Source organism: Protobothrops mucrosquamatus, unplaced genomic scaffold, assembly GCF_001527695.2.
Source record: "Protobothrops mucrosquamatus isolate PMUCROS unplaced genomic scaffold, P.Mucros_1.0 scaffold48, whole genome shotgun sequence".
NCBI classification, from domain to species: domain Eukaryota; kingdom Metazoa; phylum Chordata; class Lepidosauria; order Squamata; family Viperidae; genus Protobothrops; species Protobothrops mucrosquamatus.
This window is the reverse complement of record NW_015386430.1, coordinates 2,882,316-2,909,344: the sequence shown is the minus strand read 5'-3', so window position 1 is coordinate 2,909,344 and position 27,029 is coordinate 2,882,316. Positions and strand designations below refer to the sequence as shown.

The 27,029-nt window shown below is 41.8% G+C and overlaps 1 protein-coding gene across 3 annotated transcripts in view; it reads right to left on the bottom strand.

The window, feature by feature from the left end:
* The window catches only part of SEPTIN7 (septin 7), a 73,569-nt gene that overhangs the window by 23,132 nt on the left and 23,408 nt on the right, over positions 1 to 27,029 (bottom strand). For all 3 annotated transcript variants that reach the window (XM_015811761.1, XM_015811760.1, XM_015811762.2), the window contains exons 4-7: positions 18,544 to 18,650; positions 13,202 to 13,302; positions 11,648 to 11,782; positions 9,558 to 9,675 (exon numbers count right to left, since the gene is read on the bottom strand). In XM_015811761.1, coding sequence (XP_015667247.1) covers positions 9,558 to 9,675; positions 11,648 to 11,782; positions 13,202 to 13,302; positions 18,544 to 18,650 — 461 coding nt within the window. The remainder of the gene's footprint in view (positions 1 to 9,557; positions 9,676 to 11,647; positions 11,783 to 13,201; positions 13,303 to 18,543; positions 18,651 to 27,029) is intronic.

The window sequence follows — 27,029 nt, the reverse complement described above, 5'->3', positions numbered from 1 at the left end:
CTACCCTGTCTGGGGAAATTTTCCAAGGGCGCAATTGGGAAAGACCAATGAGATCGGCGAACCAAGGTCTCCGTGGCCAGAAGGGGGCTACCAGGAGAACCTCTGCCCTCTCCTGTAGAAGCTTGTGGATGACTGCTGGGAGGGGAACGGGGGGAAAGGCATAGAGTAAGCCATCCGGCCATGGAGCCTGAAGGGCGTCTACTCCCTCTGCCCCCTGAACTGGAAATCGCGAAAGGAACCACGGAAGTTGCGCGTTTGTCTTGGAGGCAAACAGATCTATGCTGGGAAGACCGAATCTTGGGTAATTTCCCTGAATAACTTCGGGTGTAGACGCCATTCCAAGTGGTCCACGGTTGACCTGCTCAGGAAGTCTGCCCTCTTGTTTGCCTCCCCTGAGATGTGGTCTGCCCTGAGCGAGGCAAGGTTGGTCTCTGCCCAGGAGCCCAGCTGCTGGGCCTCGGACAGGAGCGCACGGGACCGAGTGCCCCCGTCGGTTCACGTGGGCCTTCGCCGCCACGTTGTCCGTAAGGACAAGCACATGTTGTTTCGCTATGCTGTGGCGAAAGTTTATTTATTTATTTATTTATTTATTTATTAAATTTATATACCGCCCTATCTCCCTTACGGGACTCAGGGCGGTGAACAGGCGATACTAAAAACCACAATAATAAATAAATAGTTTCTGTGCTAAAATCAAATTAAATAACAGGCCTGTTCTAAAAACACCCCATACAAAACCCCCACTAAAATATAATCAAACTACGCCAGGCCGGCTGCACGGAATAGATGGGCCTTCAGGGCTCGGCGAAAAAGGCGCAGGTCCGCAAGTGGCGAAGGGCTAGATGTATGGTCCTGAGCTCCAGCCAGTTGATACTGTGTCTCAGGTCCGACCGAGACCACCGTCCTTGGGCCCATTGAGACTGATAGTGTGCTCCCCAACCAAACAGGCTGGCGTCCGTCGTGATCATGAGCCGACCAGGCTCCTTGAAAAGAGACCCTCTGGTCATGGCTGGGGAGAGCCATCATCTGAGGGAACGTAGGATGTGTGGTGAAATCCTTACCGCTCGGGTGGAAGTGCTTGTTCCCTGCTTCTGATAGGGGAGCAGAAACCACTGAAGGGATCGCGAGTGTAATCTGGCCCAGGGAACGATCGAGATGCATGATATTATCTTTCCCAGGATGGAAAGGCCGGAAGGAGACAGGGTCTTTTCTCTGCAGACCTTGAGAACCAGGTCCCGTATACTGTCCCTGCGTTCCTGGGACAGATAAACCCGACACTCTACTGTGTCTATGATGGCCCCTAGCTGGAGCAATCTGGTCGATGGGAGTGTCTGACTTTTCTTGAAATTGACCGAAAAGCCGTGACTCTGTAGGACTCCGATCACCAGTCTCAGGTCTGTCAGAGCTCCCTGTGGGGAGGCCGACTGTATTAATATGTCGTCCAGGTAGCATTGCACTCGAACCGGCATTAATCTCAGGTGTGCCACAAGAACTGCCAGGACCTTGGAAAAGACCCTTGGGGCCGATGACAGGCCGAATGGAAGTTACCTGTACTGGTAATGATGCCCCATGTAACTGAACCTGAGAAACTGGCGATGGCCGGGGATGATGGGAATGTGGAGGTATGCCTCTGTGAGGTCCATTGAAGTAAGAAAGTCCTCCTTTCGGACGCTGCCTAGGATGGACTGAAGTGTCTGCATTTTGAACCTTCGGTATGCTAGATAAAGGTTCAGGCATTTTAGGTCTAAGATAGCCCTCCATCCTCCCGAGGTCTTGGGGACTACAAAGAGGATGGAGTAGAATCCGCGCCCCCGTTGAGCCGCAGGCACCGGTTCTATGGCTCTGATGTCTAATAAATGCCGGATGGCCTCCTGCATAAGACCTCTCCTTTGAGACTTTTTTGATTGGGGACAAGCAATGAACTGTCTTGGTGGACTGGAAATGAATTCCAGAGACAGGCCGTGCCGGATGGTGTCCAGGACCCAGGCACCTGTGGTGGTGACCTCCCATTGAGTGATGAAGAGGGACAGCCTTCCCCCTATGGGAGGATCCAGTGGGGGGGGGTTACTTCTTACGGAAGGGACCCCCGCCTCGAAAGGGCCGTTTGGACTGGAATTGCTGCCTGGACCGTGGGGCCGGCCTGTCAGCCGGACGGTCCTGCCTGGGAGTGAAGGACCGGGAAGGTTGTGTGGTTGGAGAAGTAATGGCAGGCCGAAAGAACTGTCTACGATTGTGAGGAGTAGGCTGTCTATCGGACCGCTTAGTTAGATGGGCCAGAATCTTCTTTTTGTCCTTGTTCTCTGACAGAAAGGGGGCTAAGGCGTCCCCAAACAATTTACTACCCTGGTATGGGGCTGCTGTCAAACGCCACTTGGACTTGGCGTCTGCCTGCCATAGCATGTGGCGGGCTGTCACGTTGGACGCCAAGGATCTGGAAGAAAACCGAGCAGCATGTAGAGACACATCGGAAACGTATTGCGTCGCGGCCATTAACTTGCTCAGGTCCTGATGTGTGCAGACATCCTCCGGGGGGATCCTGGCCTGTAACTGACAAAGCCAGATGATGGAGGATCTCGTGAAGAAGGAGGCTGAAGTGGACGCCCTGATAGACCACGCCGCCGCCTGGTGTGACCTTCTAAAGGCCATTTCCGATCTGCGTACCTCAGATTTTAAAGCCTCTACCATATCCCCCAAAATAGTAGAAGGGGAGAATAGGTGAGACAGGGGCTCATCCACTGTGGGAACATTCAATGCCTCATCTAATTCTGAGGCCACACTAAACAGCTTCTTATCATTTCCACCTGGAAGGGGGAAGGTACCCGGGGAAGCCCATTGTTTCTTAACTGCGTTGAGGAACAAGGCTGGGCATGGAACATGGTGTTGAGTGACCACCGGTTCAACGAAGACGGGGTCCGCCTCTGGATCCGTTGTGGAAGCCGCTGGGGCGGGCTGGCTAGGTCCCCTGTGTGCAACCGAGCTAGCCTTGCGAAGCAGGGGAAGAAAAAGAGTTGGATTAAATAGCCCTCCGAAAGGAGCGGATCAGGTGCCGGTTACTCCTCCTCTGACCACGAGGCGTCAAGCACCTGATCCTGCTCTGAGACCCCACTAAAGGAAGAATGTGAGGGAGAAGGAAGGTCACGAGAACTGTGATGTACTGGACGCAAGAGAGGAAGGGAAAACACTGATTCCGCTCTGGGCAACGATGGAGTTCTGATCGCAAGGGCCCGCTCCACTGCCTGAGCCACCAAGGCCTGGATCCTATCGTCCAAGGATGCAAGGGTGGACTCTTCCTCTCTAAGCCCCGTGGCCGTGGGTGTAAAGATGGCCTCCGGGGCCTGCGGGACCCGTGGGGTAGAGGGAGACCTGAAGGTATGTGCCTCAGGTACCACATCGGCCTGTTCATAAGAGGTGGATGGTTCAGCCGGTGCCCAGACTTCCTGAGGAGAAGAAGAAAGACCTAGAGGCAAATCGAAAAAGGTGGATTCAGTCTGAGCAGTCTCAGCCCTGGCCTGTTTTTGAGCCCTTGAAAACTCCTTTTCCAGTGCTTGGTGTCTCCTGCTGGCCTGTTTGTCAGCCAATTTGGAGGTTTCCCCCCCAGAAGCAGCCTTGGGTTTGACCTTGGCCGCGATCCTACCAGCAGCCTCTTGGGAAGATGATCTGTGCCTTTTCCGACTGGAAGAAGGAGGAGAAGCAACCCTGGGTTGGGTGGCCGTGTTATCCTCCATGCTGGTATGAAATCTTCAGGTGCGTGAGAGGGTGCACCTGGGAAAGGATCAACTGGCTGATAAGGGTGTAGGGTACTGAAATTAGGTTGCCCTACCCCCCCGGTCACCAAACCAGTGGTATCCAAAAAACCAGTTCTACTTGCAGTCGCTATTGCTTCCACCTGAAGTGGACTGCAGCCTGCTGGTGAGGCTTGCTGTGTTGCCAGGCCAGCAATCTAAAAGGTGGCAACAGTACAGTGTCAGAGGCTAGAAACAATTGTATGATCAGCAAGCCAAGGGTGACCAGGACTTGAGACACCAGAAGGCCCAATAAAACTCTTGGGCCTATGCCAAGGATCAGGGGAAATTCCAAATGCCACGAGGGAAATCTCCAAAGGAACTCCCCCCCCCAGACAACCTTGGCTACTGTAACTCAGGGAGAGCCCTTTGCCAAAGGAAGCCTCAGTGAAGCATTAATTGGAGCACAAGATCCAAGAGAAAACAATCATGATCTGCTGTTAAGAATGACGGCCTTCTGGGCGGCCGAAGCCTTCAAGATGGCAGGGCCCCTGTGTAGATCTCAGCCTTCAATATGGCCGATGAAAAACCTCAGGAACAGGGAAAGAAATCGCCGCTACGGAGCTGAACTCACCCGGCCTGTTACGTTCTTCGCGGAGGGAGACGGGGCTGAAAACGCCCTCTCCAGCTGCTTGCCGGCACTTAGATCATCACCGGAACACCGAAAAACGCGGCGAGACAATCCAAGGCCCCTGCGGCCTCCGCGATCTGGGCTGAGCTTTTTTAGGCCGTCGGAGCTGCAGCTGCAAGCTCCGACGCCAGGAAGGTTGGTGGGAGCCGGTCCGGGCCCTTTAAGGCCGTCGGAGCTGCAGCCGCAAGCTTCGACATCAGGAGAGTTGGTGGAAGCCGGTCCGGGCTCTTTAAGGCCGTCGGAGCTGCAGCCGCAAGCTCCGACGCCAGGAGAGGTGGGAATGGGGGGGAGTTTGAAAGAGCGCTGCACTGGAAGAAAGAAGATAGGAGAAAAAAACCCCTTTCCTAGTGAAGAGGGTATGGGAGGGGGGTGATTTAGCCGCAAACGGAATCCTTCGTTTGAAAGACTGAATCCCAATGGGAATCAGTTAGAAATGGTCCTCTGGAGGAGCGTTGGTCCCAACGCTGCTCAGGGGACTAGAGATGCAAGAAAGTTTAGAAAATTTAGTAATCTAATGGATAATCCACTAATAGGTATCTACCTGCCTGTGAGCCAAACCTGCACGTCTGTTCTGGGCAAGATCAAGTCAAAAAACTGGGAAACAGGCCCAGGACAGGCGTGGCAAGTTTGACTGACTTGATCTGATTGGGCAGGAGGATTAAGTTAACCCATTAGTGGATTATCCATCTCCAGTGCTGGAGAATTAACTATTCACCATCAAAATTAAATATGCTTAGATACTATAGATTATAGCATCCAATCTGTTACTATATGATATATGTAAGTGGTATTTATAAATACTATCTTCATTGCAGGAGGTGAACGATTGATATCTCGTCAGTTACCAATCTTTCTGGCTTGATGACCTGGTTTGGGGGGGGAATAATTCCCTGCAAGTGGCAGGCGGGTGCATGCAAGTAACTCCATTAGTGTGAGCGATGGGTACAGGTGCCTGCTGCTGGCATGATGGGAACTTCGCACATGAGCCCCAATGGTCACTGCTCGCGCGAGGGGAGCTTCGCGTGAGTGCAAGCGGCCACTACTCGTGCGAGGGGAACTTCGAGCACAAGCATGCTTGCCCACTGCTTGCATGGCCCTGTTCTAAACAGACCATGGCCCAATAGTGGGCTGCGATCTGTGCGTTGGGGAATCCTGTGATACCTGAATCACACAGATATTCTCATGGATGGAATAAAAACAAGTAAACAAATCAGAGCAACTAAAAAGAACAATGACAACAAGAAAAGATATTCTAGGACATCTTGAAAGACTATAATATAATAATCCAGATAGGCAGAATTTCTTGCTGTTTTTCATCGCTTTGTTGCACAGAATCATTTTGTTGTCACATGGCCTGCAAGCCTCATAAACAAAGAAAAAATTGATTGTGAGATCCCAAGGGCATTCACTAAAAAAATCAAATATTTGCTGACCTCCTGACAAAAATATGTAAATTTGAGCTCCCTGACCAAGTTTCTCAGCAAAGATTCTTGAATAAAGAAGAATGAATGACAGCTAATTTATTAACAACAGAAAGCAAAGAATAGGGATAAATGGGGATTTTCTCAGTAGAAAAAAGTCAGAAGTAGGTTTGTTGGAATTTGTATAGAATAAGAAAAAAACATCACAAGTTAATATAAAGTATTGCAAGATACGAAGGAAAGAGGATTAGGTCTACCAGATTTGAAATTATATTTTCTTCCTATTTTTTAACCTGGATGAAAGAGTAGGTGTTGCTAAGAAGCAGGTTATTGGAGTTACAAGGACATGAATTTGAATTTTGTCATACTATAGATATCTTATCTATAGTATGACAAAGCTAAGTTTAATGTAGATTTCAAAAATCACAAGATCAGGCTGGCCATTCTTAAAAATATGAAATAAATGTTAAGTACAGAATGTATCTGAAGACACCTTATGGCTTTCAGCACAGAAAGCATTTTATAGACAACAAAAAAGTAATTTGCTAATTTATCATGATATACTAGAATTTTCTTGAGAATTGTAAAATAAAATCAAGAACAGATATACTTGTCTATGGTTTTCTAATGTACAATTAGAAAGGTTTAAAGCAGATAAAAGATTTTATGATTTTGAACAATGTAAAACTTGAATATGAAACAAAATTAAGCACTAATGCTTAAATGCTAAAATGTATAAATTTTGGTTGAAATACGAGACAAGAAGACAAGTAAAAGAATGTATAATAAAATGGGCCAAAAATTTGGTTACAATATACAAATGGACCAATGGGAAATGTGTGGTTGAAATAATTGAAATTCTAATCTTAAAGAGGATTTTATAAAATGTTGTATTGTTGGCATTTATCACTAAATAAATTGTCTACAAGGTATAAAGGTACTTTGAATCTTTGATGGAAATGAGAACATGAGGACACATTCTATCATGTTTGATGGATGTATAAAAAAGCTAACAAATTTGAATACAAGTACATATATTAATTCAGAAGATTTTAAAAACTAAAGTACAATTAAAAATCAAAGGCTTTTTGGTTGGGACTAGTAGAAAAAGTAGAAAAAAATCATGGAAATTTGTTTCTATAAATCAGGGGTGTCAAACTCAATTTCATTGAAAGCATTGTGGTTGCCCTTGGAGGGCCAGGTAGGTGTAGCCAGGGTGGGTGCGGCCTACTGGGTGGGCGTGGCCAGCTCTACATCGTTCGCGCCAATGGTGCCTGTGGCGGCCTCGGCAGGACCAGGGCAAGTGCCAAGGCATGGTCCACTGGAGGAACCTCACTGTTCCTCTTAGGCCATGTGGGGGGGCTGGATGGTGGTGCAGACTGCCCGGAGTCCTGGGCAGCAGAGGTCAAATGCCCAGCCTGGCCTTCGAGCACCTGAGGCACCAAACCCAGCCCCACTTCCGCAAGGGGGTGCCCAGCTGCACTTACCTCCTCCTAAAGGCTGCTGCTGCTGTGCTTGCTCTCTTTATCCAGGTTGTTCATGATGGGTACGAGGGCAAAGTCAGAGGGAGGCCTATTCCCTCTCCATCGGAGGAGACCTGGCTTTGTATCCAAAGCTTCCTTAGCAATAGGATGGGGGACCCCGCAGGATAGGCCAGGAGGAGGGGGCAAGGGGATGGTGAAAGGGCAGCAGGGCAGGACTAAGGCAGGACTTCCCTCAGACCCTCCTCTCCTTCTTTCCTTCCTTCCTTCCTAAGTACAGAGTGGTGGGAAAATATTTGAGATGAGGGAGGGAGAAAAACAGGCAAGAAACACAGCTGGGGAGGTGTCACCCTTCGTGAGGAATGAAGAAATGCACCATCGCCTGGAAGTGGCCAGCACATCGCCCTCACCTACTTCACATATTTGGCTTGATGGGCTCTGGGGGAGGGGATGTCATGAGCAGCGTGAGAGTCAACGTTACCTGCACAATGCCACCCAGCCCCCAGCCTGCCCGGTTTCAGCAGGCAGTGAGGCGCTCTCCTCACAGCACCGAGAGGCTGAGCCAGGCGGTGCGAATCCGAAAAGAAGAGTGACGCCGTCCAGCCCCCAGCCTGCCCGGTCTCGGCAGGCAGCGGGGCGCTCTCCTCACAGTGCCGAGAGGCTGAGCCAGGCGGTGCGAATCCGAAAAGAAGAGTGACGCCGTCCAGCCCCCAGCCTGCCCGGTCTCGGCAGGCAGCGGGGCGCTCTCCTCACAGTGCCGAGAGGTTGAGCCAGATGGTGCGAAGCTCGCCAGCTTTGCACCTTGTTGCCTGCTGAAACTGGGCAGGCTGGGGGCTAGGCAGCATTGCACTTCTCATCAGATCCGCGCCACCTGGCTCAGCCTCTCGGCACTGTGAGAAGAGTGCCCCGCTGCCTGCCGAAACCCCTCACAAAGGGTGATACCTCTTCAGCATGCACCCAGGGGGTGGGGCCGACGCAGCAGGGGCTGGTTCCTTGCTGTTTCCAGACGGCCTTGTGGAGCTAAGACTGAATGCATTTCAGCATAGATGGCCACCACAAAATTGTACATTGGCTCCCGGCCGGCCGGCCTGGGCCAGGGCCAAGGTAGCGGGGGCCGTTCCCTCAGTTTCCAGGATGGCTTCACGGGCCACATGAAACCACTTCGCAGGGCGCATCCGGCCCCCGGACCTTGTGTTTGACATGTCTGCTATAAATGAACCTTTTTTTCTAGTTCATTACTTTTCTGCATTATCTTTTTTTTTCTTTCTTTATTGTGTTAAAGTTGTGTTAAAGTTCTCTTAAATTTTTTTTAATAATATACTTTAAAAAATTCAAGAACTTCCTCCTCCCTCCCCCCCACCATACACACACACATAAAGACAACAGATGCAGAACCTCTAGAGTATCTCTGTTGGGAAAAGTGGTTTTAACTTCTTCATAAGTGATATTTATAGATAAACAGCAAACTGGTTGTGGGTGATACTAAAATAATCAGAATGTCAAAATCAACCAAGAAGTGTTAAAATCTTTTTACACTGTGTGACTAATTAAATGCAAATGCATGAAAAATGATATATGATTGGGTGAAACCGCCCCTAACTTCATATATACATTGGTAGAGTCTGAACTGTTTATCTCACAGAAAAAGATTCAGAGTGGATAACACAATGAAGATGCCCGATGAGTATGCAACAGCTCAAAATATGGATGCAAGAGAAGAAGCATAAGAGGGCAAGTAAAATGATCTGGGATTTGAACATCTTCCATATGAAAAAAAGGCTGGGAGGCTGCTTGGGAACAAAGTACCTGAGGAAAGACATTACTGAATTATAAGTTCCAGGGGTCATCCAATAAGCTGAGTGAAAGCTTCATTTCTTCAAATGATTATTCTGTGGAATTTATTATCATAAGATGTGGTGCTGCTCACTAACTTGAACATCTTTAAAAGATTGGATAAATTTATGGAAAATAAGCTTAAGAAAGGATTAATAATCTTGAAGATTCAATGTTAATTCCAGATAGGGAATAATGTATCTCCAAATATGAATTCCAAGGGAATAGGAAAAGCACGTATCTCCAACTTCTGCTTGTAACCACCTTGGAAGTATCTATTTGGCCACTATATATAAAAGGCTGGATTAAGATGGGCTTTGACTGCATCTGGCAGAGTTGTTCTTATGGATATTGTGTAACTAAGGAGAAAAATATAATTTTACTGAAAGAAAAATATATATATAATTACCTGTTTTTTAAACTGTTGGCATTCTTCAGGTGTGAGTGTGTCAGCCTTGGCAATGAGCGGAATTATGTTCACTTTTTCATGCAGGCGTTTCATAAACTCAATATCCAAAGGCTTAAGCCTAAAATAAATAAAAATTAAAAATGAGATTTTGCAAATTTGGCTTCCAAACAAACACAGCCAAAATTTGAGTCACATATGGTACAGAAAGTAAAATACAGATAGACTGTTACAACTGTAATGGAATCTGCCCACTAGGGTTGGGAGTTGGGACAAAGGATGAACCGCTTCTTCATCTGCCTGCATTCATTAATCAAATGTGTGGTTTATTACATAGAGCACAGGGTACCTCAGAGATGTGGGAGATCCTGGGAGGCCTAGTTAAGACAAAGCCCCCTGCCTCAGGCCTCCCCCACTCTGAGATGCACCACACTCCATTCTGCCTCTTCAGTGGCTCCTACGTGCACCTGCCGCACAGCTGTCTTGCCAGCAAGGAACACCAGCTGTGCCTGCCTTTCCTGGTTCTGCCACCGCCGTTCCTCCTGCCAAGGTGTCCCTGTCTTTTGGGGGCAAAAGGACTAGTTCCCTAGCTTTGCAGTGCTTTCTAATCAGCTGGCCTCCAATCCTTCGGGAGACTGCAAACTTCTCCTGGCTCTTGCTAGCCTTTGGAAAACCAGACCCTGCATGGATGAGCTTCCCAAAACCCTTCCCTGGCTATAAACCCCCTCCCTCTTCCAGAAATCAGGTTTTTCAATAAAAAGCTATGAGGGACAGCCTTCTTGTTCTTCCCTTTTCCCAATTAGGTGCTAAAAGTAAGATCCTCACCTCTGCCCTCCAGTCTCTACACCTTTTAAAAACCTTACCTTGACTCCCATTGACAAGAAAAGGAAGCAAGCAAGAAGAAGAGAAACTCTGCAACTTTCTGCCTTGAGCAACTGCAGAAAGGGCAGCAAAAAATAGGACATAAGCTAGGTTATAGATTTAGCTGAGGGTCTGAATTCTGTAGGACCCAGCTAGGACTCTAAAGTCAAGATCAAGAAGTCTGTCCCTCCCAGGGTTTTTTTTTAACTGAAGAAATGTGGCTTTCTGGGAGAGGGAGAGAGTTAAAGGAAAGGAAAGATTTTGGGAAGTCATCCTGAAGCTGCTGCCTTAGCATGCAGGGTCTTCTTTTCCAAAGTCTAGCAAAAGCCAGGAGAAATTTGCAGTCTCCTGAAGGCTAGCTGATTAAGGCAGAGAGCTCCAAAAGCAGCCACCATTTCCCATAAAGAATTGTTAGAGCACTGAAAATGGCAGCTGCTGCCAGGAGACACGAGGAACAAGTCGTAATGGTAAATGACCCAGGGGCATTGCAGCTGTCATAACTTTGAAATAGTTTTGGAGTATCTGTCGTAACTCTGAATGTTCATTAATTGAACATTAATTGTCATATCTGGAGGACTACCTATAATCGTGTCTGCATTGCAAATATGTATATAATAAAACCTCTGCTTCTGAAAATGGTTCAGAATTTCAAAACTCGTACAAGCAAAATTCCTTTTTACTAAGTAATGTATCTTTTTTAAGCTTGCAGCTCTATTTAAGTTACCGTTGTTCAAGAAGAGGAAATCATATGAACTTTTTAAACATTATATCTATTATCCTCCGAGAGTTAGGGCAGTATTAACCACTGATTTCAAAAACAATGTGCTATATAAGAAATTACTAGTACCACAAATTATAATTTATAAATATCTGATAAAAAGCATTTCAAAGCATTGGCACAATTTGAGTCTATTAAATCTAAAAAATGTCACCATATCTTGTAACTAATCATCCTTTATTGTCACACAATAAACAAAGCATGCATAACTACTTTCAATTCAATCAATTAGAAAAATCCAAAGTACAAACTAATAATAACATATAATCCCAACTCTTACTCTTCTGGATTCTGTAAAAACCACTTTTGCTAATATTAGAGAAGGAAATTTATTTACATTAGAATTCAATTCCTTATAATTTCTCTGATATGACATATCTAACAATGTAGTTTAATTGTTTCTGAGTGGGGAAATCGCAATGCAGAAGCAAAAACATTCATCTTTAATACTGACCCATGTCCTGAAGGAGCAATGAAATACAAGCAACACTGGACCCTGTTATCTGGCATCTGTCGTCTGTTCACACGTGATTCTGCATTAAGATAGTCTTCAAATTTACTGTCAATGTAATCAATAACGGGCTGCCAGCTACAATGTGCAAAGACATTTTAAAAAAAGCAAATTAACTTGGAACATTTGCTATATTAGTACAAGTTGTATTTCATGATATTAAAAATGACATTACAAATATAATTTTCCTAAAGAAATTTAGTTAGGTTGCTATACGAGAAAAACAATGCCCATTCTTATAGATGAAACAAGAGCAACAAAAGCAGAAGATTTAGTAGTAAAAGGAAGGGTCATAGAAATGGTATGAAGGAACACAAAACATACTTCCCAAAGCTATTTGGTAAATAGTCTTTATCAAAGTTCATTTATTGTTAATTATCTACAAAAATTTATGAAATATTTATTTGCCACATTAATATTAAAATATTTTTATATAATAGCCAAAGTCATATTCTTGACATCAGAAAATTTATTTCATAGTATTAATGGTACTTAGTTTTTTGACCTTTCTTGGTACAACCTTTCTCGGCTGTCTTTAGACGATCATGTGACGGCCGTGGTCAGGGGGGCTTTTCATCAGGCTCGCCTGATACGCCAGTTGCGCCCCTTTCTGGATCGGGATGCCCTACGCACAGTCACTCAAGCCCTCGTTGTTTCCCGCCTGGACTATTGCAATGCTCTCTACATGGGGCTCCCCTTGAGGTGCACCCGGAGGCTCCAGCTAGTTCAGAATGCGGCTGCGCGGGGGATTTTGGGGGCCTCTAGATGCTCCCATGTAACACCTCTCCTGCGTGAGCTGCACTGGCTGCCGGTGGCCTTCCGGGTGCGCTTCAAGGTGTTAGTAACAACTTTTAAAGCGCTCCATGGCAATGGACCTAGGTATTTGCAAGACCACCTCCTACCAAACACCTCCCTTCGACCAGTCCGCTCCCACAGAGAGGGCCTCCTTAGAGTGCCGTCGGCCAGACAATGCTGGCGGGCGACCCCCAGGGGGAGAGCCTTCTCTGTGGCAGCTCCTGCCCTCTGGAATGACCTACCCCCCGACCTACGTACAGTTGCGGACCTGCGCCTTTTTCGCCGAGCCCTGAAGGCCCATCTATTCCGTGCGGCCAGCCTGGCGTAGTTTGATTATGTTTTAGTGGGGGTTTTGTATGGGGTGTTTTTAGAACAGGCCTGTTATTTAATTTGATTTTAGAACAGAAACTATTTATTTATTATTGTGGTTTTTAGTATCGCCTGTTCACCGCCCTGAGTCCCGTAAGGGAGATAGGGCGGTATATAAATTTAATAAATAAATAACCAAACAATATCTCTGAGCTAATCATAGAGAAACAAGAGAATTGGCCAATTACATCTGGAAAATTATGTTTTCTATCATTTCTGGCCAACAGAACAGCAAAAAAAAAAAAGTGCTATACAAAGAAAAAAATTATTCTACTTTAAATATATGCAAGTTTTGCAAGATAATAGCCATTACTAATATTAGAATGAACTTACCAATTGCTATTATCCACTGCATCACCAAATCCTGGCGTATCAACTATTGTTAGTAGCAACTGTACACCGCCTTCTTTAACTAGAACCTTAGACTGTTCAACCTGAAAATTTTAAAAAGAAGATAATGTATGTATGTTAAATATTAAATTGATTCTTTGTTAATAAAAACTTTGAATATAATAATTTTAGATTTTTTTAAAGAAAAATATTACGGTACTACAACTGCTCCTAAAAATGTTGCTTAAAATATGACCATAAATGAGTTTTATTATTATGTATGCCAAGCTGCTCTTCTATAAATGGAGTAATTCTTTTGATTCAGGGGAAAAACTTTGATTCAGTGCAGAATCCTTTTACTGGCAGGAGAGGGTGAAGCACTGATGAAAAGCATCCTCCCAACTCTTCAAGAGAGGCTGAATGAATACGCAAGAAAAAACAGAACAAAAATGCTTTTTATTTTCTTCTTGAAAAAGTATCCTACGTGTAGATTTCTGGTCCTATCAGTTGAGAATCTAAGTCATGTATCTTTCTCTGTTCATATTTCTTTGCTCAATTTGTTTTTCGAACTCTAGAAAAAATGTTTTATGATATAAAAAAATACATGGTTTAACAGCACAAACCAAAACTGAGATAGGTTTTCAATGCCTTTGCTTAACACTTTGGCTTTTAACCTATAATCTTTTTGTTTTTCACCTTCATTTACACATTAAAAATGTTTTTCCTTAATTCCTGCAGGACAAATAGAAGTTGTCTGGGAAATTTTCAAGTTACGCATCTGTGGTGCTGATACAAGAGAATATTTGTAACTGAGAGTTGAATTATGGAGTCCTTGGTGCTTTGAGCTTAATGGTCTTCTTGCAGACATTTCATTATCCAACTAGAGAATATCATCAGTGCTAGAAGGGAATCAGGTTTGTTCTATTTTTGATATACTAGTGGCTTGCCCTGTCACTGTTGATGTGAGTGTTCTTAATGGTTTCTTGAATAGGTTATTGTGTACTATTAGCTTGTTTGTCTGAGTTGATAGCTCCTTGATAGGGCTATTGTTTACTTGATTGTCTGATATTAATCTTAGTGTTAATTTCTGTTATCTGGGTATTGATTGCTGATGTGCAGATGTTTCAGTCTTTCTGTATCCTTTTTGCTTTTGATTGTCCCCTTTGAATGATATATAGATTTTGTTTATCTCTATATGCTTATTGGTAGCTGATTTTCTGAGGAAGTAATTCTCTAGTATTTTTAGACTTGGCTTGGTCAAGGATGCTCACGGTTTCCCAGTTGAAACTATGGCAAGGTCTGTCCATGTGTTGTGAAATTAAGGACTTTTCATCATGTATTCTGACTCCTAGCTGATGTTCACAGATGTGCTGTTATTTTTTCCTCTGGGGCTGGTGGTTTTTTTTTTATTTACTTAGGATGTTTTGGAGAGCTTTAGTTGGTTCATGTGCTACGATTAGGTCATGTAGTTGTAATAGACTGTTGATGCTTTCTGAGATGACATTCGGACAAATCAGCCATCAACAGACACATAGAAATAACCAACATCTGCATAGCATTCCATAGATGATCAAAAAGTCAAAAAGGAAACAGAAAGACCAAAACACCTCAATTTACATTAGTGAGTGTTTTTATTTTGTACTACATCATTACTTAGATACATTATATTTTATTTTAAGCTGCTGGCTTTGGCTTTAATAAATATATTGTTGTTGATGATGGTTGTATTTCCTCTACAATTAGCATTTTTAATTTATAACCTCTAAGACTTAGCTTCAAGAATATATGCTCTGAATATAATATACAGTAAATGTTCAAGCTGAATTCATTCTGTCTGGTCAATTTTGTCTTTTCTTAAAAAAAAATTCTATAACCTTACATGGTCAAATTCTCATAATGTACTACTTTCTGGAAGACAGCCAGAAAACTATTGTAAATAGCATCAATCCCCATTGCAAGTTCAAATGAATTCTATTTAGTTTTAGAACTATCCATGGGGATTTAGGAAAAATAAATTAGCTCCAATCTTGGAATGCAAAATTTTTCACAGTAAGATTATTTTCCAAAAGGTTATTTTCCCATGCACTCTATTTAAATAGATCACATGGATCAGATTCACAGACCACACCAGATTTGTAAAATTAAAGTTATCTTATCCTTTAGAAGATGTCTATTTGATGTATTTTATGAACAGCTTTCTGTTATTTCTATTTCACGGGAAGCAGAGATATTTAAAGTGATTTAATTTTAACCCAAAACACATTTAAAGTATAAAAATGTGAATTATTCCATGCACAACCTAAGATAATCTAAAATAGTCTAAGTATTTCAACTATTAGCAAGATACTTAAACATTAAATTTCTAACATGGAATTCAAAAATTCTTAAAGCTAAAATTTACATAATTACAAATTATTAACATTAAACATGGTAATGTATTAATATCAATAAATAAAAGTTACATATTATCATAGAAAAGTGATAAAATGTTATTTCGAGCTAGCTATAAAGAAACTGAAAACAGTAATATTATTCTAGTCAAATAAGTTATAATAAGATTAGTAGACTAAATGCAATAGCAATTTTTGCTCAGTCATTTCTAAGTCTTTGTAATCTTGACAGACAACATTTATTAGGATTGTCTGTCAGTAATTTAAATTCTTTTAAATTCATGCTTATGTTGTGATAACAACATTTATTCAATTAATCTTTCTGATGATCCAGCTTTCAGAAGCATACTTTATAGATGGAAACATTATGGCCTTAAATTATCATGTTAAGTGTGATATTTCTGCAGTGTATATAGTATAACTACCTATATTGTACTCTTTCTTTCAAGCACTGATATCTCCTATTTCAGTGATGGCGAACCTTTTAGAGACCGAGTGCCCAAAAACTGGCCCCACCCCTGCTCCTCCCATCCCCTGCCCCGCCTTCCCGCAGGGTCACTCACTGCCGCCAGGGCCCGCCGATCGCCCAGGCAGCCCAGCAGCGCTATGGCGGTTACGCCTTCTGCCCACACCCATGCTCAGGGGCGACTCTCCTTCAGGGGGGCTGCTGGACAGGGGGTCACAGGGGAAGTGAGGCTGGGGCAACAGCACGTGTGCCCACAGAGGGCTCCGAGTGCTGCCTCTGGCACCCTTGCCATAGGTTCGCCACCACTGTCCTATTTCATAGTTTTCAGTTGTCCTCCTTATGAATGTTTGAGCATCGGGATATCTCTGCCTGCTGACATAATCTTATGGCACACTCTTTTTTTATCTTCAACAAGACAAGCCTTCCTCACTTCTAGCCATGTAAGTGATAGTATTAGCATATCCGAGATACAATTCCGATTTATTTTCTCATCCAGTGTTTATTATCCCACATATGTTAAATGAAGTAACAATTTATTATTCTACATCCCATTCTAACTATTGCTTTCCAGTCAACAAAAAATTTCTCAACAGCATGTGAAGTAGTCTTGAATGTCCATGTTTTTTAGGACTACCCATCATCTATTGGTCTATATAATTAAATAATTAAAGAACAAAATAGATATCCTTTGAAGCATGTTAACAACAAGTGCCACTCCTTTTTTGAATTTAGCTAGTACATCTCGAGATTCTCATACCATGTATCGTTGAAATTCAGACTGCAACTTTGTGATCACTATAACAGTAACCTTGGAGATGCATCTGTTTCAGCATTCTTTAGGACTTTATCACAGTGTGATTGAGCTCTTTTAGAATTGCTTTTTGTTTGCAAGGATGACAACTGACAGAAAAACAAGAGGGTGGAGGCTTTTATGCGTTTTTGTAATATACTATGAAGTTATTTACAATAGGCATGTTCTAAATGCCTATTTATACAGCAAGACTCTGGTGCCAGGCTTAGTCTTATGTTTCTCTTCCTCTCCTGCTTCAGCTCCTCTTCATTCTGTCTCTTTTTCTGGGTTTTTAGGCTTCTCAAGAGAGAATGAATAGAAAAGAATATACTGGATTTACTGCTTAGTGTATGCTTAGTATGACTTAACTCCTCCTGGATCTGGTCAGCAGATCTCCTTTATTGAGGGAAGAAAGGATCTTCTGCCCAGTCCTTGCCCAGAGACCAGAGTTCCACCAATGACAGCAATCTCCCTTCTTCCCATCTTGGATTTTATAAAAAGGGAAGCCACTACAGACTTTTCTTCTCTCTCCCTCACTGGGAAACAACAACTTCTCCAGACATTCATGTAACAAACACCACTACTTCTCCAGTCAGGTTCAATAGTCAAGTTTTTACAAGTAGTCCTTGACTTATGACAATTGGGACTGGAACCTATGTCGCTAAGCAAGGCAGTTAAGTGAATAGCAACCAATTTTATTTTTTACATTTTTTGCTGCAGCCATTAAGCGAATCACTGTGATCACTAAATGATCACATGGCTGTTAAGAGAATCTGGCTTCCCTATTGAAAGTAGCAAATGGTGATCATATGGACCCAAGGACACTGCAATCATCACAAATACATGCCAGTTGCCAAAACATCTGACCTTTCATCATGTGCTCTATGGACGCTGCAACAGTAGCAAGTGCGAAGACCGGTTTTAAGTCATTATTTTCAATGCTATGGTAACTTCAAATGGTCACTAAATGAATGGCCATAAGTCTAGGTCTACTAGTAATAACTTCCTCAAAGTCATCAATGTGAGAGTTATCTGCATTTTTAAGTTGGGGAATATCCAGGAGGCAAGCACAGCAAGAGACAAGGCATGTATTCTGAGTTCTACACATCACACAGCCTGATCAACCTGAAGTGTACTAACTTGGCCTGGCCTCACTGACTGGCAAAAAGAATTAGGGACAGGTTGGTTTATGGTGTTCCTCAGGCCATTTTATCTTCCATGCTTTTTAATTCCTACATAAAACTGCTAGGACAGGTCAGTCAGAAATTTGGATTGACATGCCTTCAAGATGACTTCCAGCTTTACATTGATGAGGTGGTCAATGTGTTGAATCAGTGCTGAAAAATGTATTAGATTGGAATTCATGGAATTCCCTCACCAGAAAAACTTAACTGATACTCACATTAGCATCATTTTAGCATCTTTCTATTTTTCCAAGCTTTTTAATTGACTTTTAACTGTATTTTAATTCTTAGTTTTTGAATATTAGACTGCAGCTTGATTTATATATTTTTATTTGGTTTGATTTTAGCATATTCTCAGACTGTATGTTTTAGTCTGTTTTATTGACAACTGCTCAGAGAATTTTGGTTAATGAACATTTTAAAAAAAATAATTGAACAAATAAATAAAATTAAAGTATTTCTATTTCAATCAAGCATATAAAAATGTAATAGAAGGTATACTTTTTCATGCAAACCTGTACAGTCTTTTTAATCCTATGTGAAGGTCCTGGGTATTCTGGAGAATACAGGTCTGTCAGGAATAATGAGTTGATTAATGTTGATTTTCCCAATCCAGATTCACCTATTAAAAAAAAACAAAAATACAATTAGAATTATCACATGACACTACTCATTAGGATATGTTTCAAAATCATTTTATTTTAATGCATAATTCATGTTATTTTGCAGTGTTCATAACTATCTTTTTTTTGCAGGTTTAAAATAAAAAACAATATGCATACAATTCTTAATATGATTTTCTTGCACGGGGGAGTTTTATTCAAATATTTAAGATTTAACATCTAAAAATAGAGCTTGTGACCAATTTTTAAATTTTAAAAAAGATTAAGAAATGATTCACAACTCAAAACAATTTCTCTGAGTATTCTCTCAGTGATCACAGTTATCTCTATTTGTACAAAGAGATATGAATGATAGGCCTTTAAACACTTTTCCCCAATCTTAAAAACTTAAAAATGTATGGGAGTTGAAGATCACATATCCTAAAAATTGCTAAAGTTGAAAAATGCTGAATTAGAAATTTAAATGAATGTTTACATTTACAAATAATCCTTGCTTAAGGATCATTTGTTCAGCAACTGCTCAAAATTACAATGGTGTTATACTGCTGTAATACATTTCTACACTGAACATAAAGGAAGGCTATCCTAATCATAATCATCTAATCTTAATCATACCCTAAGTGTGTCAGATGGAAAATCAGGTAAAGATAAAGTCCCAAAATAAAGCATGCTTTTAAAAAAAAGATATTTTGTATGATTTCAGTCTTCTTTATATATTTAGAATTAGCTAAAAACGGCAAAAATATGCAATACTTAATTATCAAAGGATTAGTAAATATATAACATCTGTCCATGTAATTTACTACAAAAAACACTACCAGTGAATATTTAATTTGCTTTATTAGTCTTCTCAAGTAGAATAAGCTTCTGAAATATTTACATTCTGCATTTTCAGTGTTTCAACTTATCAAATAACTGAATGCTTCCACAGATTCAAACTTCCATATTCAGCTTCATAAGCTGGCATATTCTTGAAATGGATCTACTATATGCATTTATAAATGAATTAATTTCTGTCACATTCTCTTATACAAGAATTGACAACTTTTTCTGATCACGAGCACATTCCCAAAATAATCTGTTGAAGGCTGAATTTGGGTTAGGAGGAAAACAGTCAGGAATTAAAGCAACCAGTCCTTTTTTATTTGCCATTCTTCCTCTCTCCTCCTTCACAACCCAGCAGGACTTTATACCAGAAAATACTCATATTATTTTTGGTGACTGGCAAGATTGATAATTTCGTACAGATATAGGAAAGTTGCCCATATATTAAGAATGTCTGCTCATACTATAGTGTGGCACAATCTGATAAAGGACTAAATTTCAAATTTAAGATTCAGAACTAAATCGTATAAGTTTACAATATATAAGAACTACAATTATCTAACAATAGAAATATTTTTATTTAAATACCAATCACTTGCAAGTATTATGTGAAATACTTATTTATCTCAAAAGCAATTTAATTATTTTATGAGAGGAAAAATTCAGGTTTCTATTCCAGTATATTTCATTGGGGGGAAAAGACTGAAAAAATATTTAGAGAAAAAGTGATAAACCAGTCCCCTTTCCAATTTTTTTCTGGGCTTTTCCAAGTTGACAATACAACAGACATAAACGTGTATCATCTTAGATTAAATACCTACAGCCATTTACACAGCTACATAAAGAACTAACAAGTGCCTGACAAATTCCTATGTAGTTAATTAGTACTTAGGAATGTGTTCAGGAATTAGCTGATTAAATATCGTGAATCCTTTATTTTAATGGAGTAATCTGAAAAAAATTAAAAGGTGTTTTTCTTCAAATCAATTGATCCATGATAAAATTAAATCCCAAAGTTTGCACAAAGATTAATGGAGAAAGGAATTCTATAACTACAAACTGCTAATGCTTTTATTTGGGCATGTTCCTTTAATCATCCACCCTAATCATTTGATCAAAGGAATGCTAAGTGAAAATACAAGATCTTCAGCTATGGCTGAAATATCCTATTCTGCATCTGTTTTATTATACTTAGGTAAACTATGCTTTTTATTTTAGTACAGTGCTTGCAGTAGCCCTCACAGAAAACTAATTTTAATATAGCAGAAGATAATTAAAGGCTACATATCATATGACAATAGATATACTGTTAAAATATGATCAATAAACCACAAATAAACTTTTGAAAGTCAATGATGTAAGGAACTCTTCATAACTGGCTCATGACTTTTTTCTGCATGAACCAAAATTAAAATAAGTCATTGGGTTCCAAACAGAATTGTCTAGATCCGTGGTGGCGAACCTATGGCACGTGTGCCACAGGTGGCATGCAGAACCCTCTCTGTGGGCACGCGCACCATCGTCCCAGTCCTAGGCCTTCAGCTGGGTTTTATAAAACCTTTTCACTTTAGGCCTCTGCCGCCATGTGCAAAAAAAAAAAAAAAAGGTTCAATCAATTTCAACTTCTCGCTGGGAAAAAAAAGATCTCACAAAGTTGGAATTGATTGATTGAACTTTTTAGTCCCACCCAGTCTGCTATTACCGCAGCCATGTCAACCCAATGGACCACGCCCATCCAATGGGCCACACCCACCCGGCACCCAATGATCTATAAGTGAGTTTTGGGTTGCAGTTTGGGCACTCGGTCTCTAAAAGGTTCGCCATCACTTGTCTAGATTATCTCCCAGTAACTTAGGTTTTGAGAGGAAAAAGCAGAGATGTAGATGCAGATCTGGAGGCAAGATATTGTCAATGTTTCTCTACAGTAAGGGAACTGCCTTCAATCTTGGAGGAGATGACCACTCCCTTCGAACAGATTATATCCAGTGGTCTTAGATAACTATTGGCTGGTCTCCAACCTTCCCTTTTGGAGAAATGTTATTGAGATAATGGTAAAGAATCAATTATATAGTGCCCATAGAAATTTGGATCCTCTCCCAGACCCAGATATGGGACTAAGATGGAACTGGTATATATTGGTATGTAGAAAAGGCCCTGGAGATGTGGCAAAGAGATTAATTAGGGAACAATCTGATAAGAGGCAGCATTGCCTACAGTTCACCGTGGGCAGAACAAGAGGTTCAGAATAGATCCTTCCTAAATTGTAAATGTAATAGCAGGAAAATGGTATTTTCAGACTTGCAAGAATCTATTAATATAGCTTTACAATGAACTAGAATTAATTTATCTGGTTGTGTTTCCTGTCTGGTCTACCTAGTAAGGTTGATATGGTTATTCTCTTAGATGACCTATACCAAGATCTGGATGTAGGTAGTCATTTCTCTTGGTTCTTTTGGACTGTAGCTTTCAGTATCTTTTATCATGGAATCATACTAAACCACCTGCAGAAGATTAATGACATTGTTTTGCAATAGTTCCATTCTTTCCTCAGTATGAGTTCAATCTATAGTAGTAGGGATGAGAAGTCAGCCCAGTAGTTCCTGCTTTACACAATGGCCAGGCTTAATCCTCTCTCTGCTGCTTTTTGAGATTTATATGAACCATTGAAAGAGGTAATCCAATAATTTGGGGTATGATATCATCAATACACTAGTGATATGCAGCTTTTACATCATTACCCCAGGCTGAAGGAATGTCAATCTTATTCCAGTGCTTGGAGGTTGTAAGGATCTGAATGAGAATAACATTAAACCCAAGCAAGATGGGATTGCTGTTTGTTCATTGCAGTTCTCTATGAACACCATTGTTATCTTGGAAAGGCCTGCATTTCCTGTGAAGCAGCAGGTTCATGATTTGGATGTACTTCTGGAAGCCATTGATAGAACAGTCTTTGTCAAGGTAATTGCAGCCTTATCTACTTCTGGAAGATTTGGCTATAATAACTCACATAATTACTTCTCATACTATTGCAACGTACTTAATATGGGATTGCCTTTAAAGACTACAGGTAGTCCCCAATTTATAACTGGTCAAACTTATGACAGACCCCCTCCCAAAGATACATACGACCCTGTTCCAAAGTTCCAATGGCGACCCTCCCTTGCTATCGTATGACAGTATTTTGGGCACTCAATTTATGGCCCAATTTATGGCTGTTTATAGCAAACCACAGTCATGTCACTGAAATTTACAATGTTTCTACTGAAAACTGATGTTTATTTCCAGTTTTTGGCAAAACACATCATAGCAAGCAATGGGTTAACCACAGATTCCCTTAACAACCGCCACAAAAAAAGAATGTAAAATTGGGTCAGTTACATGAGTGACCCACTTTACGACTATCACGACTTACAACTGTAACAGGCAAACTCCATTACAATCAAAAGTTAAGGAATTACTTGTACTAAGAAACTACAACTAGTCCAGAATGCACTCACACAACTGCTGATTTTTATCTATCAAATTCTTTATAGCTTGGCACCTGAGTGTTTGCATAACTACTTATATTGGCCTTACTTATTATTTCAATTACACCTTACTTATTCAATGTGAAGTTCCTGGAGCTTCTGAATTTTCCAAGAAGGAAAATGAGCTGAAACATGAAGGCACTGCTTTTTTGTGAAAATGCTGGTGCTTGGAAGGAATCCAACAAAAGAGATCAGAACTCACATAAGATAAGCTACAACACATGTGAAACCCAACAATATTTGGCTTCACATATTACATGTGAAGCTGCAAACCAAGAAACCATATTATGACTTAGGATATTATGTGACCTCCCATAGATTATGGGGATCTTTAAGACACCAAATCTCAAATTGTATTAATGCCCAGTAAATTTATTCTCTAACTTTACAGCAGGACATAGGTATACCTTTGTTAAAAGATAGCAAATTACCAGGAATTCCAATTAAAAAAACAAATATATAATACCAGACCAGATTTCTCTTTTTTTCCCTGACTTTTTTTTAACCTTAATTCTTAAGGAATTTCTGAAGCAAAGAAAATATGTCATTTTTTCAGAAAAATTAAAATATAAAAATAAAACATCTGCCTTTGGATGAAATTGAAAGCAGCAATTTGAGCAAAATAAATGAAATGTATGAAAATGCTGAACAAAAGGTATTACTAATAAGGATGCTCAAGAATTAAAGCCGGCCTGACTTCTGGTTTTTGCGCCGTAGCGCATGGCCACGGGATTGCAAAACTCCGCATCCCGCAGCTGTTTTCATCCTGCCAAGGGACCCTAAATGAGTCTGAAGTCGCCCTGGAGAGGTGGTAAAGGAAAAGGGGCACTCTGTTGATCATGGAACAGCGGTGGTTGTTCTGTTTTGATCCGGGGGAAGCCCTTTGACCTGACAGGAGAAAGGCTAGACGCATGCTAGCGTCTAGCCCAAGCTACCTGCAGCCGAAGTCGAAGAGCACTCGCCAGAACAATGGTGAACAGTGTGCTTGGAATTGGTGAGAGTATTTGATCTTCTCTCCTTTATTTTGTAACTAAGTCCCTGGGAAAGATCCCCAAAACAAGAAAACCTCCAAAAGTGAGGGGAGGAGACTACATTCCCATTCCCCCATAGACGGAAGCAGCGAATTAACCTTTAAGGAGGAAAGAAACATATTGAAATTAAATTCAAAATACTACAATCTGATCAAATTTAGAAACTAAAACAAACTGCTAAGATTATATTCTAAAGGATTTTGATGAAATTATAAAAAAAGAATAATAATAAGAATAATTTCTTGTCTGAAAGAGCTGGGAAATAAATATTTGCTGACATCTAGTGGACAATTAGAATATAGAACATTAAAGACAACCCAGAAACAAAGAAAAATCTGTTCCCATGAACTCTAATAACCTTTAAGAAGATAGTTGCCAGGAAACAAAGAAGAAATTGTACACTGGGGCAGCTATAAAATTGGAAAGTGTCTGAAGGAAAAGAAATATTTTGATTGTGGTCTAAATTTATGAATTGTTTACAGAAAAAGAAAAACTTTGATCTATGACTAATCTTTGAGAGGGGAAGTTACAGGTGGCTAAACATTGAATTGCAATTCTGATTGGTTGAAATTGACTCCTGAAAGAAAGAATTGTTATAAAACATTGATTTTACTGAAACCTTGACAATTGAAAATACAGTGGATTATAAAGATTATATATAAAGACAAGAACTATACAAAATTGGACTGTTTGGATTTTGAGTTTTGGCCGGCTTGACAAGGCTAACTACAGAGTCTATGGCACTCATGATGGATTACTCGAAAGGGGGGGACAACATGAATATGATATATTCATCAAAAAATGATAGAAAACCACACTTAATATCTACTCCTGAAGGACTCAGACTGAAAGATCAAAGACCTCTAGAAGCAACATTCCAAGATAAGACAAATACTTTCCAAGAGGAAATTTATGCAATGCTATGACACATACAAATTACAATAGCTTTAAACGAGATTAAACACAACTTTGATAACATAAATGAATATACTTCTAATTTAAATTTACAATAAAAAACACCCAAAGAATGATGGTAAAGAATGAACAAACAAATCAGATAATAGAATGTAAACTAGAAAAAAAATGACTTAATTGGCGAAGCCACAAATGAAAGGAATTATAACTTAATACAAACAAGAAAAAACTTACAAGATTTGGATACAACAATAAATATGGAAAAGATACCTTATGCATTAGAACAGATATGTCAAACACAAGGCCCAGGGGCCAGATGCGGCCTGTGAAGTGGTTTCATGTGGCCCAAGAAGCCATCCTGGAAACAGTGAGGGAATGGCCCCTGATGCCTTGGCCCTGGCCAGGCCGGCTGGGAGCCAATGTACAATTTTGTGGTGGCCATCTGATGAGAAGTGCAATGCTGTCTAGCCCCCAGCCTGGCCAGTTCCAGCAGGCAACAAGGTGCAAACCTGGTGAGCTTCGCACTGCCCGGCTCAACCTCTCGGCGCTGTGAGGAGAGCATCCCACTGCCTGCCGAAACCGGGCAGGCTGGGGGCTGGGCGGCATTGCACAGGTAACATTGACTCTCACGCTGCTCATGGTATCCCCTTCCCTTCACCTATGTGAAGTAGGTGAGGGCCATGTGCTGGCCACTTCCAGGCGATGGTGCATTTCTTCATTCCTCACGAAGGGTGACACCTCCCCAGCTGCGTTTCTTGTCTGTTTTCTTCATCTCAAATATTTTCCCGCTCCCATGTTATGCCGCTTCTGCGCGAGCTGCATTGGCTGCCGGTGGCCTTCCGGGTGCGCTTCAAGGTGCTGACTATCATCTTCAAAGCGCTCCATGGCATCGGACCTGGATACCTTCGAGACCGCCTCCTGCCACAGATTACCTCCCAGCGACCTGTACGCTCCCACAGAGTGGGTCTCCTCAGGGTGCCGTCAGCCAGACAGTGCCGGNAGCTTGCGGGACTGGCCTAGGGGATTTTAGAGGGGTTTTAACTATTTTTAATTGAATTTGACTTAAATATTTCCCTTTTAACTAATTTTAAACTTTATTGTAATTTCTGTATTTTTATTCGATATGTTAGCCGCCCTGAGTCCGTAAGGAGAAGGGCGGGATACAAATGTAATAAAATAAATAAATAAATAAATAAATACTCTGTACTTAGGAAGAAAGGAAAGAAGGAGAGGAGGGTCTGAGGGAAGTCCTGCCTTTGTCCTGCCCTGCTGCCCTTTCACCATCCCCTTGCCCCCTCCTCCTGGCCTATCCTACGGGGTCTCCCATCCTATTGTTAAGGAAGCTTTGGATACAAAGCTGGGTCTCCTTCCATGGAAAGGGAATGGGCCTCCCTCTGACTTTGCCCTCATACCCATCATGAGCAACCTGGGTAAGGAGAGCAAGCACAGTAGCAGCACCTTGAGGAGAGCAAGCACAGTAGCAGCACCTTGAGGTAAGTGCAGCTGGGCACCCCCTTGGGGAAATGGGGCAGGGCTTGGTGCCGCGGGTGCTCGAGGGCCAGGCTGGGCATTTGATCTCTGCTGTCCAGGGCTTCCGGCAGCCCACACCACCATCCAGCCCCTCCGCATGACCTGAGAGGAACAGTGAGGCTCCTCCAGTGGACCATGCCTTGGCACTTGCCCTGGTCCCACCCCCTTCTGCCAGAGACCCTCAGATCTGTCCCACTCCTGCCCAGGCCCCCACAGGACCCCTTGATGTGAATGATGTAGATCTGGCCACGCCCATTCAGTAGGCCACACCCACTCCATCCATGCCCACCCAGTAGGCCGCATCCACCCTGGCCACACCCACCCAGCCCCGAGGGCAACCACAATGCTGATGCGGCCCTCAATGAAATTGAGTTTGACACCCCTGCATTAGAACATCAAAATAAACCTGAGAAGAAAGAAGACTTAACGAAATGGAAACTGCTAGGAGAATCACTGTTTGGGAGACAAAAAGCATATATCTTACATACTATGTATCCTCTACTCCCAACAACAACTACAAAAATACAAGAACTGTTTCTTCTTCTTCTTG